The sequence below is a fragment of the Panthera onca genome, chromosome A2, assembly GCF_046562875.1.
Source record: "Panthera onca isolate mPanOnc1 chromosome A2, mPanOnc1 haplotype 2, whole genome shotgun sequence".
Taxonomy (NCBI): domain Eukaryota; kingdom Metazoa; phylum Chordata; class Mammalia; order Carnivora; family Felidae; genus Panthera; species Panthera onca.
In genome coordinates this window covers 98,586,445-98,602,347 of record NC_138340.1, presented here as the reverse complement: position 1 = coordinate 98,602,347, position 15,903 = coordinate 98,586,445, and the positions used below count along the sequence as shown (strand labels likewise).

The window sequence follows — 15,903 nt, the reverse complement described above, 5'->3', positions numbered from 1 at the left end:
CCAAAGCCATGAGGATCAGAGAGATGAAGACAGATTAGATACCACAAGATCTGATTAGAAAGCCAGTTTACTAAGAGTTGGGTGGATTCAAACAGGGAGGAATCAGCTTGTGGGAGACAGAGGATGGATACACAGCTGTAACTAGGGCAGATCTATTCTCATCTTCAAGACCTTGGTGCCATAACATACATGGTTTTAGAGACCCCATAAATAACTTTCCCTCCTGACTTTAGAACCTACTAAAAAATAAGATGAAGGTGACAATCCAAGATCAGAATGTCGTTTTTATTATTAATACAACTGATTACATATAATACCTTGAATTATGGGGCCACATCAAGCTTCCTTACACTACACCCCGAATATAAATTTGCATCACCAAACTACAGGCCTTTGCCTGATGTAAAGAGGGTGTTCCTAGAAGCTTACCACAAGGAAGAACCAAGAATTCAGGTATTCTCTATGTCCACAGTTAAGCAAGCAAGTTCGTTCTTCCTCCCAACTTATCAGTAGGTTAAGTGGAAAGTGATAAGGTTGGAGACAGAGGTTTGGGGTGGGGAGGGTTATTTTAGCAGAATTTCCCTTACAAACACATGGGACCAAGGAGATGGCAGTTCTTTTCTATTGTAACAAATCAAAACCCAGTTCCAATGGTCAAGACCCAATGGGAATCAGGAACAACAAAATATGGTGAGATGAAGCAGAGTCATCAGAGTGGGGATTCTAGGAAAGAAAGATTTTTAAGAACTTATTGAAACACAGTTTCAAATCAGGAGGCATGGCCTCAGCAGAGGACTGTGTCAGCCCCAGCAAACAGGCCAACCAGAAGGTCTCAAGAAGGAATAAGGAAGATTTATTGAAATAGAGGTTTGAGTCAGTGGTATGCAAAAAAATGTTCAATTATAGGCTTTCTGAGGAAAAAAAACCTGTGTATATTTATATGTACATAAATGCATTATAAATTTTTACCAATATAATGTGTGGCCCACAATTTATAAATAATAAAATGTCCAATACTCTTTATTTCCAATTCTGTAGAGCTGATTGGTTCCCACAGAATGCTTTCACGGATTTTGTATCGATTTTGTACGGATATTGAATTGCATTCATAGCCAAAATCTATGTCTGCCTTTGAATAACACATGTAGTTCTTATGTGAATGTTGGTTGATATTTTTATTACATGGAAGAGTAATTGTTCCACAAATGTGAGGCAATGAAGACAATATTGGAACTTCACTCATTCATCAATGACATGAGTAATTTTTTGTTGAAATATATAAATGTTTTCGAATACTGGAATCATACTTCCTCACTTTTTGGTGCTACCCACTTTTTTAAAAAGATGTTTATTTATTTATTTTGAGAGAGAGAGAGTGCACGCACAAGAGACAGGCAGAGAGACAGGGAGAGAGAATCCCAAGCAGGCTCCATGCTGATAGCACAGAGTTTGATCCCATGACCATGAGATCATGACCTGAGCCCAAATCAAGAGTCAGGCACTTAACCAACTGAGCCACACAGGAGCCTCCACACATTTAAATTTAGTCTGTATTAGTAACATTCACCCCATTAATTTCTTAGGTCTAGACATCAACAAAGTAACAAATCAAGGTCTGGTCAGTAGCATTTGCTGATTTCTGTGGTGTAAATACTCCCATCATGGTCTATTCACAGCTACCAACCTGAGGTCACTGAATGTATGGTTGGTAAGAAATGTGCAGTAACAAATAATTACATAATATAATATTTCCACTAAACAGGTATAATAGATGCATGTAACATCAAGAGCATTGATATATAAAGTGATTAAGAAATATAAAGATGTGCACCTGGGTGGCTCAGTTGGTTAAACATCCAACTTCTCCCCTCTGTGTCTCCCTCTCTCTGCCCCTCCCCTCCTTGTGCTCTGTCTCTCTCTTAAAAATAAATAAACATTAAAAAAATTTTTTAAGAAATATAAAGAAAATAATTGGGAAATAATGTGTTTCAAATACCTATGATCTTTGTTTTTAGTATATTTTACTTGTTGTAAGTTTATTTTATTTAATTTTTAATAATGGCTGCACTTAACAATCAGCTCACACAATTCCTGATAAGTTGTCAGCCCTCATAAGCCACAGTGAAGCAATTCCAGCATTCAGTTGCTTTTAGTTGTCTCATATTTAAGAAGCACCGTTATAAGCCATGACAGACTAACTGTATCTACTGAAGCTCTAAATCAGTCAAAGTGGCTGGGTCCAAATGAACACAACATAAATACTTGCTTAATGCATAGGAACCACTCACATACATATTCTGGGAAGAGTGCCCAAAACTGAGCTGCTGACCATGACTTTTTCAGCCGTGCCTAAACAAATAAAGAGCAATCCTGTATCATCAACCCATAGGGAGTAAGGAGGTGGGTTGAAGCCAGAGAGCCATTGCTAAAGGACCTCTGAAAAGTCATCATTTTTTGTGTTTACAAAAAGTGTAGCTAGAAGAACTTCCATCTCGGTCCTTGGCTGTTAGGGTAGTAATTTTTCAGCACCTTGGTCTTAGAAAATGGAGGCAAATGTGGCTGCTCTTTTCTCTACAGATGGGATGAGGATGGCAGATGGGTAGTTCCAGGTGAAAGAGACCGACAGAATCTGAGGCTGACAAATTAATTTGTACACTCGTTATAAACTACTAACGCAGTGTCATAGAATGCTACAGTCCCAAGAGACCCTAAAAGTTATTCAACACCCACGCCCCCAATTTGGAGAGGAAAAAATTGAAACCAGAGAGGTACATAGTAAAAGGAAGCATGAGAACTTAATCTCAGGTCTTCTTAATCTGAGTTTAGTGTTCTTCCAAATATATTCTGATTACTTTATTTTACTTCTTAGGTAATGGCCAGTGAAATTAATAGTTTAAGGACACAAATCTCATTGCACAGATATTTTGACACAAGAAACAGTCTTTACCATAATTATGTTAGGCTGAATTTTGTTGAAACTTCAAACTAATTCTCTTTTAAATGTAAAGATGTTGCTGCTAACATAAAAATAGCAACTATCCGGAACTCCATAGACATCCTTTTCTAAAAACCTCCAGACAAATCCTTTCTGAAAGGATGATATGTGGTGAGAAGTACATTGGTAATCAATTGATAATCCAAAATACAGATTTAAATGTCAGAGTTACTAGTACAAGGATGATAGGTGAAATTAATCCAAGGCTTGAATCAAAAATATATTTATACTGGAATTATAAAAACAAAAAGCTATAAAAGTATGGAGAAATGAGAAAGCTTGTAATGAGGTTTAGCACATAGTTTCAGGGTTCACTCCGAAAACTGGCCTCTGCTCTGCATTAATTCCCTGGGTGCATTCACTCTACAAGGAAGCCACACTGGTTACATTTAAAGACAAAATGCTCACATACCCAACACAGGTAATTTGTCCCCAGATATTCCTTACTTTCCCCTTCTGCCAGCACCTTCATCACAGATGACCAACATCTTGCAACACATTACCTACTTCCCAACTAGGGTTTGCAAATTTAACAAATACAGACTGCCAGGTTAAATTTGAATTTCAGATAGACAGCACAGAATTTTCAGTGTAGCCATGTCCCAAACATTGCATGGGACATGTTTATATTAAAGATTACTTATTATATATCTAAAATTCATATTTAACTGAACATTCTGTATTTTATTCGGCAACACCATTCATAGCCCCTATTCAGAAAAAGTTCCAACTAAGTTATGGCTACAAGAACACCATCCATTCATAGTTCAGGAGCCTAATTCACACACCTGGTGCCTCAATTTGCGCCTGGTATACTCCCATATATCACAGAGAGATAACTTGCCACCTTTCATGAGGCTAAAAAAAAGAATTAAGTAGTTCTTAACCTGCAGTCTTTCAATGCACGAAGTCCAAAGCTCCCACTGCTGTCATTAGGTTTTGCTGACACTGACCACTAAGTTTTCTGCTGACAGAAGATGGTTCTCACAGCAGGAAATGCTCCTCTGAGGAGCCTGACAGCCTCCCAGCTCTCTTCACTGGCACATCAGGATTCTTCCAGAACTAAGACAGTTGGACACACTGTCTTCAGGCTTCAATAATTATTACACTAGGCAACAACAATGATAAAGATCCTTAAGAGACAGCAATCCCCAAATCATCACAATACACTGATTCCCAGGAACCTTGACCATCAAATGAGAAAGGACTATTGTGGACCCAAAGGGAGAAGATTCTGCTCCTTCTTTGTCAGCCTGGAAAACAGAAGATGCCCAATGAATTTCACTTTCTGTCTCTGGGATCTCTATTCTTTCTTCACTGAGGAACAACTGGACAACAATTTCTTCCCACGCTGGTGGCAACTGGAGACACCTTTGGATACTTCCCCTCATCATCTGACCCCTGAAAGCATAGATTAAAAAACAGATTCAAGATAAATCTCCCTGCCACCCTTCCCCTACAAGTGCCGCCTCTGTAAGCCACGTCAGCAGAGAAACTCTTAAGACTACCTCTGCCCTTTTATGTTGATATATCTGTGCAGAAAAGTACTTAATGATCAAAAAACTTTCTTGTATTCTGGGCTTCATTTGCAGCATTGTTCAACGGCAGAAATCATCCTTCCTTCTCCCAAACCCTCATGTACATTTCCCTCCCCTAGAAAAATGTCTTTCTTGCCCTACAAGAAAACCCAATCTTGGCTCCCTGGGGTGTCACTTCCTTCTGAATTATGCTTTGAGAAAAAAAAAATCAAATGTCCTTTTATACCCTGGAAAGCAATTGCGGACCCTATAATTCTTTTTTTTTCCCTTATGTAATTTATACATTGGCTTTCAGTGAAATACACCCTCTACAAATTTGCTTTGTATTTGGAAGACAGAATCTTCAGCTCTGACCTTGTTCCTTGTAAATAAGGAAACTGAATTCCCCATCCACATGAGAACAAATCACTTTATCTTCTGGATAAATGAGTCAGTCATTTACTTGTCGTAAAGATGACTCTCTCTTTGGAAAGTCGGGCTGTGGAGTAGTTGTGCTAAATCACTTTGAAGCATCTGCATAGTAAATTGAATAGTTTTTCTTTAGTTTTCCTTTGGAAGGGGGCCAGTGCTCTCACACTGTCTGTTGGGTAGCAACAAAAATGTTTATAATACAAGCCATCAACCGGTAGCCAATTCTATCCTAAATCTCTTTAGCGTATGGCTAAACCAGAGGAACTCAGAGAAACAAAACACAACTAAGAGCACATTAACTCTGGATAGTGTCCTTGGAACACATAATCATACACCTATTTTACAGGCTGGTAGAGCCACCAAAGTTAGGCTGGCAGGAGGGACTCCTATAATAGACCCAGTGTGTGTTTTGAGAGGAGGAGTATGAAAGGAAACCATTTTATTGAGCACCACTACTGGGCTGGATGGTTAACATATCTTACTCACTTACTCCTGAAACATTTTTGAAAAGTTGATATTTTTACCTTCGTTTTTTAGATGAGGAAATTGAGATCTGAGAGATCAACGACTTGTTCAAACATCACACGGCAAGTAAATGGCCAAGCCAGGACTCATCACTAAGCCTCTGCCTCTAACCTTCTTCACTGTCACCTCTCAGAGGAGTGCCTTTGTGAAAAGAAAGGGACATTCTTCACATTTGCAGGAAAGACTTCTTGCTGGAGAACAGAAGCTCCATGGGAAGGCCCGTTCTCCTTAATCTGGCTCTCAACGGGGAATGAGGAGAGGGTATTCTAGTTACTTTTGCAGAGACCTGTTTCATCCGCAGTCAACCAGCAGTGAGTCTCAGACTAAAACTCAATAGTTCGCCTCTGGACAGTCTCACACGTTGTCTCTCCTGGTTGGAAAGGACCCTGTGGGTAAACCAGGCCCAGAGCACTGATTCTACTGATCAAGAAATATGTAATAATAGCAAAGGGATTGCCATCACTTCTTCAATGGTTACCACAGCCCTGGCACAATGCCAACACTTCTAAAATATTATCATTTAATTCTCAAAACAAACTTATGAGAAGGTTATTCTTTTTTTAAAATTGTCTGACTTTATTGATTTACTTTAAGAGAAACAGAGCGAGCAGGAGAAGGGCAGAGAGAGAGAGAAAGAGAATCACAAGCAGGCTCTGCATCATCAGCATGGAGCCCAGTGTAGGGCTTAAAGTCATGAACCACGAGATCATGACTTGAGCTGAAACCAAGAGTCGGGCACTTTACTGACTGAGCCATCCAGGTGCCCCGAGAAGGCTATTATTATTCACAATTAAATGAGGTAGGTACGTTTCTCTGGAAGCTCCATGCCCTTAGTCCCTCTCCATCCTCTTCTATAGAAAGAAGGTGGCCTTAGAACATAAATACACAGAAAATTATGTTTCATGGAGTGAGCTGTATTTGAAAGAGATCACTTGTATGTCTTCTGGAAGTTGCACTGTGAAGATGGCCAGCCTAATGAGGTGTGTGTGGGGAAAGAAGATGGACATAGACCAAAGAAGTGGTACTCACAGATGTGGGACTGGGTTGGGGCAGAGACTGCAAAGACTGTCAGTGACTCCAGAGAAAGAGTAAAGAAAGGTTTGCACCATCCCCTAGGCTCTGAAAATACCTGTGTGCTACCAGTAAGATTAATTGCCTTCAAATGTAGGACCGACTCTGCATATTCTTGCCAAGCCATAAGGGCAGAGTGTACCCATTTCACAGGGGAGGCATTTGAAGCTCAGGAGGTTTAGTAATGTATTCAGAGTCAAATTCTTAGGTAAGTGGCAAGACCTCAGTTTGCTTGACCCCAAAGTCTATGCTTCTTTATTCCTGGCATGAATAGCTTGGTTTCTCTAGAATGGATGAGTTACTGGAGACAATGCAGAGATAAAAATTTAAAGCAGGAACAATTCCATGTGTAATTTAAAATATATTCTGCTTAAAAGACGGCGAGTATTTGCCTGTGTAACACTACTGACCTCTCCAGTAGCCTTAAAGTGACCTTCTTATCTCTCTCAATTCAGTCCTGGCAGAAGCTGCTCCCAATTCACTGGTGCTCACCCAAGACATGGAAAATTATCTGCCACTCTCGTTCTCATTCTTAGCTCTCAGCCCCAGATTTCAAACAAACTTGGACCACGACAAAGTAACCAGGGTTGTGTGTGCAAATGTGAGGACAGTTGGAATTAGCCCAGAGATTCAAGCCTCAAATAAGCTTGAGTCACCAGAAGAGTTGAGACCAAGCCATCCTTGAAGTCTCTGGGAACCCTGCTGACTACCCTGTTCTATACTTGGCATCTTTAGACATAACCTCACCTTGTGGAACTGTGGAGGGTATATTCGAGCAGCCCCATGGTTCAACAGCAGTTGGTAGCAGATCTCAGGCTGGGCAGCTGGGCGCACAGAGGTGACCTTCAGCACATACTGAATGGCAGCACAGCCATTGATATCCATGAGATTGGCTTCCGCACCAGCCTCCAGCATCATGTGCATGAGCACGTGGTCACAGTTCCAGGCTGCCTTGTGCAGGGGAGATTTGAAGTCGTCATCCCTGGCGTTGACCTCAGCTTTGTAGTCCAGCAGCATGCGGCAGATGAGGTGGTGGTCCCTGCTGTACTCCTGCTCTTTAAAGCGGAGGGCCCAGTAAGTGGCGATAGCCAGCGGGGTCTCCATGTGGGCGTTCACACTGTCCACGACGGCACCGTGTTCCACGTAGAAGGCCACCAGCTCAGGGAGGCCGAAGTGGGCAGCTGTGTGCAAGGGCGTCTCCTCATCCTGGTTGTTCGTCTTCATGTTCACGTTGGCCCCTAGAAAGGGAGATTGAGGAAGACAATTTCGCAAACATATTTTGCCATTATTTCCCAAGTTCAAGAGACTTTTCTCACCGCCTCCCTTTCAACCTCTGATCGCCTTACGGGATCAGTTCTTTCCAGGGTAACTTGGTCTCCTGGGAAACCAGGCGTTTGAAACAACAGTGCCATCTTCTGGACAATCAGCAAATGTACCGGGGTTGGGTAGGGGTAGGGAGAGAAGGGAGGATGTCCGCAGAAAAGCTGGGGGTAATTCTTACCCCCAGATGGATGGGGAAATACAAAGTGATTCCTATAACTAAATAGCTTTTATCGATAAGGTAGCAAATATCATTGAAAAGAAAGTTTATATTGCAACCTTTGAAGCTCAGACAGTTGGTTTTAAAAATCATCAATTTCTTTGCATATTTCACAAAATCCTGTTCTTCTTTTTCAAAGCTGGGAAACCTGAAAGTTTGGTCCAAGCAAACTTTAGTGTTGTGGAACTTGCCCAGCTCTGACTGAAAACAGCAGGTACCAGAGCCACTCAAGTGCAAGGCCCCCTTGGGGTACACTGGAGAAAAACAAAAAGCACAAACACTGACCACCAAACTAGCCTAAAAGGTCATATTTTGCTTGGAAAGGGGTAGAAGCCAGTATAATAGAAATACTCATTGAAAGAAAGACAGTGACTTCAAGACATATTTGATTTATGGTTGATAATGGCTGTTACAAATACAAATTTGTAGTATTTGGAACGTCCCACAGAAATTATTTAACCAAACCCACTTATCCAACACACCAGGAAAGTGAGGTGAATTTTATTTTTCTGATAGAGAATGTTAAGTACTAAAATGGTCAACTTAAGAGCCTGAAATTTTCTTCCTTGCCTAATTTAATGGAGTGAACGCGATGACCCCTGGGGGCCTACTCTATAATCAATTCTACTGGAAATTTTTATAGCTACTTCAAGTACAAATCTGGAAAGGTATTATTATTACGATTACTACTATTATTATTATTATTTCAGCAGCTAAGATTTACTATGTACTTACCATGTGCAGCATTCTGAGCTAAATGTTTTCCATATAGTGCCTTATCGAATCTTTTTAGCAACCCTTTACAATAGGGGCAATTTTTATCCTATTTTTACAGATGAAGAAATTTGTATTTAGAGAGGCTAATAATTCCCTCAAGCTAAGAAGCAGTAGAACGGAGGTTTGAAAGCAGACAGCCTGGCTCTGAAATCTCTTACTACTGTACTATTCTACCTCATTTTTCTAGAAGTCTTTTCTGTGCATTGCTCTCTTTTGGTATTTGAAAACTTGAAAGTAGTGGAGAAATCACATTGCATTTTGTTAATTTTTTAAAAATTGGTTTTTCATGGATTGCTCCTTTATGCCCTTTTTTATGGCATCCTCTCTGGTCACATGGAAACTGCTTGAGAAAGGCAATACTCCCACAAACATGCTCAGTATCCTATACAAAATCAACCCCCCGGTGAGGTTTCTGAAAGCACATTGTTCTATAAACTCCGAGGCTGCCTGTACTCCCAACTTGCAGAAAGCAGAATTCTAACCAAAGACGGTCTCTTACAGAGTCATCTGCGTTCATCAGTATTCCACCCCTGAGAAATTCTGGGTCAGGTGTCTTTCCAGGTCAGCCCTTCTTTGCTCTGTAGGGAAATGGAATGAATAAGAATGTCTTCCCAAAAGCCAAATGTGGGGTCACTTCAGACACTGGAGAATTTCCAGTAAGGAAAGGAATCAAAGGGTCAGAATGAAATTTTTACAGGCCAACTTGGAACAAACCACATCCTTTATTTTTTAATGTACTTGGACATTTACAATTGATCCTTGACCTGTTGGTACAACTAGATGTGCTGCATAGTTTTCTTTTCTGAATAGGCGATCTTTATTTTTATATTTGAATTGTATCTTTGAGTGTAACTTTTCCAGAGAATATATAAAGTAGGATGATTTCTTTTTTATTTTAGATTTTGTGATTTATTCAAGAAATTAGACACCATAAATATAAATTCTTGGAACCTTTTTAAAAATATTCTTAATGTAAAAATACAATGTAGGGGCCCTTGCGCGGCTCAGTAGACTGAGCGTCCGACTTCAGCTCAGGTAATGATCTCATGGTTCGTGAGTTGGAGCCTTGCGGTGGGTTCTGCACTGACAGCTGGGAGCCTGGAACCTGCTTCAGTTTCTGTGTCTTCCTCTCTCTCTCTGCCCCTTCCCCGCTTGTCCTCTCTCTCTCTCTTTCTTTCAAAAATAAATAAATACACATTAAAAAAAAGAAGAAAGAAAGCAAATACAATGTGTTAGTTGCCTAGCACTGCCGTAATAACAAAGTGCCACAAACTAGGTTGCTTAAAACAATGGAAATTTATTCACAGTTCTTGAGACGGGAAATCTGAAATTAAGGTGTCGGCAAGGTTGGTTCCTCGTGAGGGCTTTAAGGGAGACTCTGGGTCGTGCCTCTCCTAGCTTCTGGGGATGGCTGGCAATCCTTGGTGTTCTTGGTTTATAGGTGTATCACTCCAACGTCTGTCTTCATCTTCCCATGGCCTTGTGTCTGTGTCTGTGTTTTCACATGGCTATCTTCTTATAAGGACGCCAGTCATACTGTGGTAGGGGCACATCCTGCTCCTACTCAGCTAATTACATCTGCAACAACCCTATTTCCAAACAAGATCACATGCTGAAGTACTGGGGATTAGCACTTCAACATACAGTGAAACCTTGGTTTGCAAGCATAACTGGTTCCAGAAACATGCTTGTAATCCAAAGCAGTCATGTATCAAAGTAAATTTCAAGAACCATTGGCTTGGTTGTGATCATGTGATGTTAGGCATCATGTACTACTCATATTACAAGACATCACTCGTTTATCAAGTTAAAATTTATTAGAAATGTTTGCTCATCTTGCAGAACACTCACAGAACAAGTTACTTACAATCCAAGGTTTTACTTTATCTTCTTTTGGGGAAGTGGGGCTAAGATTCAACCCGTAACATAAAACATGCATTACATAATATATAAAGATATGTATGTATAGTTTTTTAAAATATTGTAAAGCCATCACCCACAGAGTCATATTCCAGTCAAGAAATGAAACACCTCCCAGAGCCAGAGAAGACCTCCACTTTCCTGCTGTCTTTCCCCATTGCCAGAGGAACCTAATATGCGTTTCTTTAGAGTTTTGCTACCTTTTTATATATCTCTAAACAAGATAGTTTCATTTTTTTGAACTTTATATAGATGAAATAATAAACACATATTCTTCTATGACTTGCTTCTTTCATTCAACATTATGTTTGTGAAAATAAGCTATGTTGTGATGTTTAGCTGTCTTTTGTTCATTTTATTGTGTTCTGTCTCACTGCGCAAGAAATTCACAATTTATCCATCCTACTGGGTATTGGAAATTTCTAGTTTCAGGCTATTGCCATTACTGCCGCTGTGAGCATTCTTGTACATTCTTGTACCCTGGTGCTCATGGGTAGGATTTTCCCTGGTTTCCATACCTATGAATGGAATTATATGATCATTGGGTATGCATATCTTCAACTTCATTAGATAGTGTTAGGCAGGTCCAGTTTATGCTTTCATAAGCCATGCGTGAGGGTTCTTATGCCATATTCTCATGCGTGTTTGGTATTTTTGGTCTCTTTAATTTTAGCCAATCTGCTGGGTACATAGTAATATGTCATTGGGTTTAAATGTTTGTTTCCCTAATTAACAATTAATTTAGACAAATTTAAATATTTTTATTGACCAATACTGCCTTTTGTTTTCTCTTCTAAGCATTTCCATGTTGTTATAGGATTACTTTAAATGTCATTTAAAAATAACTACATAACAGTAACTACATAACTCCATGCAGTGAGTTTACCCAACTGTTGGATAAGAAGATTTTTTCCAAAATTTTGATCTTATAATTAATGTTACAAGTAATAAATTGTATGAAAATTTTAGGATTATTTCTTTGGCATAAATTCCCTCCCACACACACACACACACATAGAATCATTAAGCTGAAATGTGTGAACTGTTTTAAAGACTTTTATAAATAATTGTTAAAAGTTATATAACTCATTGATGTATAGCAGTGATATTTCACTCATCAGTATGTTGTTATATAATTTTAATTTTTTTTGTTAGATTGTAAGTAAAAATGATCTTCTTTACAAAAAATCTAGGGGTGCCTGGATGGCTCCGTTCGTTAAGCGTCTGACCTCTTCATCATCTCGAGGTTCATGAGTTCAAGCCCTGTTTTGGGTTCTGTGCTGACAGCTCAGAGCTTGGAGCCTGCTTCAGATTCTGTGTCTTCCTCTCTCTCTGTTCCTCCACTGCTCATGCTCTGTCTCTCTTTCAAAAATAATAAACATTAAAACATTTTTTTTAATCTAAATGCATTTGATTATTAGAGTGTGAACACTTTTTCTGTAATTATCAACTAGTGGTATTTCTTCTTTAGTTAATTGTCCAGAGTTTTGTTCTTTTATACATTAAATACTTTCTGCTTTGTTTACATTTATAGGACTCCGTCATTAAATTAAGATGTAGGCCTACATTATCATAATCGCTATAAATTTTGTAACCGACTTTTTTGCTTTTTATTAAACACAATGATGTTAACTTTCTTTTTTTAAATATTAGAATGTGTTGTACCTCTCAGAGGTAGCATTGCTATCCAGATTAATTATAATTTTTTATAGCTTTTTATAGATTTTTAAAATATTTAACATTTGATTCATCTGAAACTTATTTTGGTGTAGACAACAATTTAGGAAGAATTGACATTCTTAAAATATAGACCCTCTTCATACAGAAATCTGGTCTATTTCTCCAAATGGTTTTCTTTTTTTTCAACAATTTTTAATGTTTATTTTCAAGAGACAAAGAGAGACCGAGTGCTAACAGTGGAGGGGCAGAGAGAGAGGGAGACACAGAATCTGAAGCAGGCTCCAGGCTCTGAGCTGTCAGCACAGAGCCCAACACGGGGCTCAAACTCACACACTACGAGATCATGACCCGAGCCAAAGTCAGAGGCCTAACCGACTGAGCCACCCAGGCACCCCTCCAAATGGTTTTCTTTTACACTCTGTAAATTACACTTCCCAAAAATTTGTAGCAATTTTCATTCTAGTGGATAAATTATTTCATCCTGGGGTAAATTGTTTCTGGAGTAAAGTAACTTTTAATGAGAGAAGGCCTTTCAAGAACCTTTTAATTTATGCAAGATGATCTTCAGAAGTACTCTGGAATCGGGGCGCCTGGGTGGCGCAGTCGGTTAAGCGTCCGACTTCAGCCAGGTCACGATCTCGCCGTCCCTGAGTTCGAGCCCCGCGTCAGGCTCTGGGCTGATGGCTCGGAGCCTGGAGCCTGTTTCCGATTCTGTGTCTCCCACTCTCTCTGCCCCTCCCCCGTTCATGCTCTGTCTCTCTCTGTCCCAAAAATAAATAAAAAACGTTGAAAAAAAAAATTAAAAAAAAAAAAAAAAAGAAGTACTCTGGAATGGTAGCAAAAGAGATAGACACAAATTTTAATTATTACTGCTTGATAAAGAACAAGAACTTTTCAGATTCTGTCTGTGGGCAAAAAAGACAGATATTTGTGTACACTAAGAATGGGATGAAGAGAGGAGATAGAATAAGAATTTGAACAGAAAGAGTGATTGCTGGCCACAAAAATGACCAAGGATGGCCCTAGGGAAAAAGATAATGCTGAAGCCAGGATTACAGAGGGACATAGTGCCAGTCAATACTAAATTTTTTTTCTGTTCTCCCATAGCATGTGAAAGTTTTCTTTCATTACTCTCCAACGAATAGAATCAATTTCATCAATTTCATCACATTTTCTTCTTTTTTTTTTTCCCCCAAATAAATTTAAATTGCCTCTCAGTGCCCTTTTGTTATATTGCCCAATCATCAGTGCTTAGTCATCATGGTGGCTCCCTCTGCTGGACTTTGCTTCTCCCTACAGGCTATAACGGCTGTCAGAAGCATCCTCTCCAAAGCATCCACATTCCCCCCAATTTCTGTTACTTCAAGAGCTGCATAAGAGTGAGAGCAGAGAGCAAGTCTCTGTCACTGCACTGCAGAAACTCACTTGTCTATCTTCCCAGACTCAGGGAATCCACATCGCCCACCATATCCCCAAGCCAGCCCCTGACTTCCTTCTGTTCTAATGGATTTAATTTCTCAAAAAGCCTGTGTGTGAGTGGGGAGATCCGAGGTGAGGTGAAGGACAAGGCCAGGCCAGCACGTCTCAACCCTTTATGACATCCTTCCCAATTCTTCAAGGAAATGCTGACAATAACATCCACCTTCGTATGTAGTCTTCTAAAAATAAATATAATGCCTTGCTAACCTCTACAGGCAAAATGAAAGTACTTTCTAATAATCAACACTACCTAGTTATGATTATTATACATACTATAAATAAAGTATAATGATGCAGTATAAAGTCAATATGTTAATGACTATACTGGAGGCCATAATGAAATAGTGATTTGCTTGAACCCATATGTAGAACCTAACAGCTACGAATTTGAACCGACACAGGTATTTTGTATTGTAATTCAAATGCCACAAAGGTCATTGCCATAATGAATGTTATTCAAAAATGAGGAAAAACATTGGTAAAGTTCTGAATAAATCGAAGCCCAATCTTGCCCTCATTTATACCATAACTGCTTTCTTGAAAATATTCATACTTATTTACAATTCAAAGGTATTTTGTACTTATATGCACAATGGGGTTAGGTTAAAAATCTGTGTTACTACATCTAAATATCTAGTATTATATCAGCACCAAATCTAAGATGTGTTACACATTATGAAATAATTCAAACATACAGAAAAAAATGTGAAAATATTATAACAGACATATATATATCACTGCCCATATTTGACAGATAATAATTTTTGCCATATTTTCTTTAGCTTTATTTTTTCCAAGACAAAATTTTATAGAAATAAAATCCAGCTCATTTCTCCTTTCTTTCCTTTCTTTATCCACCAGAATAACTACTATCCTAAAGTTGGTTTTTGTCATCCCCATGCAAATTTTCTTTCTTTTATAACTCATATGTTTACCCATAGACCGTATATATACTATTATTTTGTGTTCATAAAAACTATATAAATGGTATTTCACTTTTCAACCTGTTTTTATTAGTCAACATTATGATTTTTTTATTTATTTTTAAATGTTTGTTTATTTTTGAAAGAGAGAGAGAGAGACAGAGTAAGAGCAGGGTAGGGGCAGAGAGAGAGGGAGACAGAATCTGAGGCGGGCTCCAGACTCTTAACTGTTAGCACAGAGCCCAATGCAGGGCTTGAACCCATGAACTGTGAAATCTTGACCCTAGCCAAAGTCAGACACTTAACTGAGCCACACAGGCGCCCCAACATTATGTTTTTGAGTGGAGAGCTGATTTTTTTCACATCAGCTGCTGAATAGCTTCCCAGTATATAATTAAACTACAGCTTAGTTAAACTTAAACTACCTCTACTAAAGACAGTTGCTAAACTTTTTCATAATAACAATATTTTTTAGATAGTGCAGGAATTTCTTGAGAGAGAGAATTAGAATTACTGGGTACCAATGTATGAGCACTTTTAACTAGATTAGATTATACTCACCAGTGGTTATACCATTTTATATATCCATCAATAGAGTTGAAAGGTTCAGTATCACTTCTAACACTTGATAGTATCAAACTCTTTAATGTTTATCAATTAGATGGTGCAACACGGTATCTTTTTTACTTCATTTGCATTACTCCTGGTTGCCAACAAAGTTGAGAGTCTTCTCATAAGTTTACAGGCAACAAGATTCCCACTTATATTAATTGCTTCTTCATAGCCTCTGCCCATTTTTCATTGGGTTGTTTGTGTTTTTCTTATTTATTTTCAGGATATAACTAAGATCCTTATGGAGATAATGGTAAAGATTTGATCAAAGGCAAAGGACTTCAATTAAGTGGGACGTTTTGCTCTGTTCATGGATAGAGAGATTCAGCATTGTAAGGATGCCAAGACTTCCTGAGTTAATCTATAAATTCAATGCCATCCAAACGTTTTTTTCATAGAACTTGCACAGAGTAAAGAGCACATCAATTTTGG

At 38.9% G+C, this 15,903-nt stretch overlaps 1 protein-coding gene across 1 annotated transcript in view; it reads right to left on the bottom strand.

Moving 5' to 3' along the window:
- ASB4 (ankyrin repeat and SOCS box containing 4) overlaps nucleotides 1-15,903 on the bottom strand; it is a 60,938-nt gene that overhangs the window by 5,543 nt on the left and 39,492 nt on the right. The window contains exon 3 of the mRNA XM_060632520.3: nucleotides 7,288-7,778. Within this exon, the coding sequence (XP_060488503.1) occupies nucleotides 7,288-7,778 (491 nt within the window). The remainder of the gene's footprint in view (nucleotides 1-7,287; nucleotides 7,779-15,903) is intronic.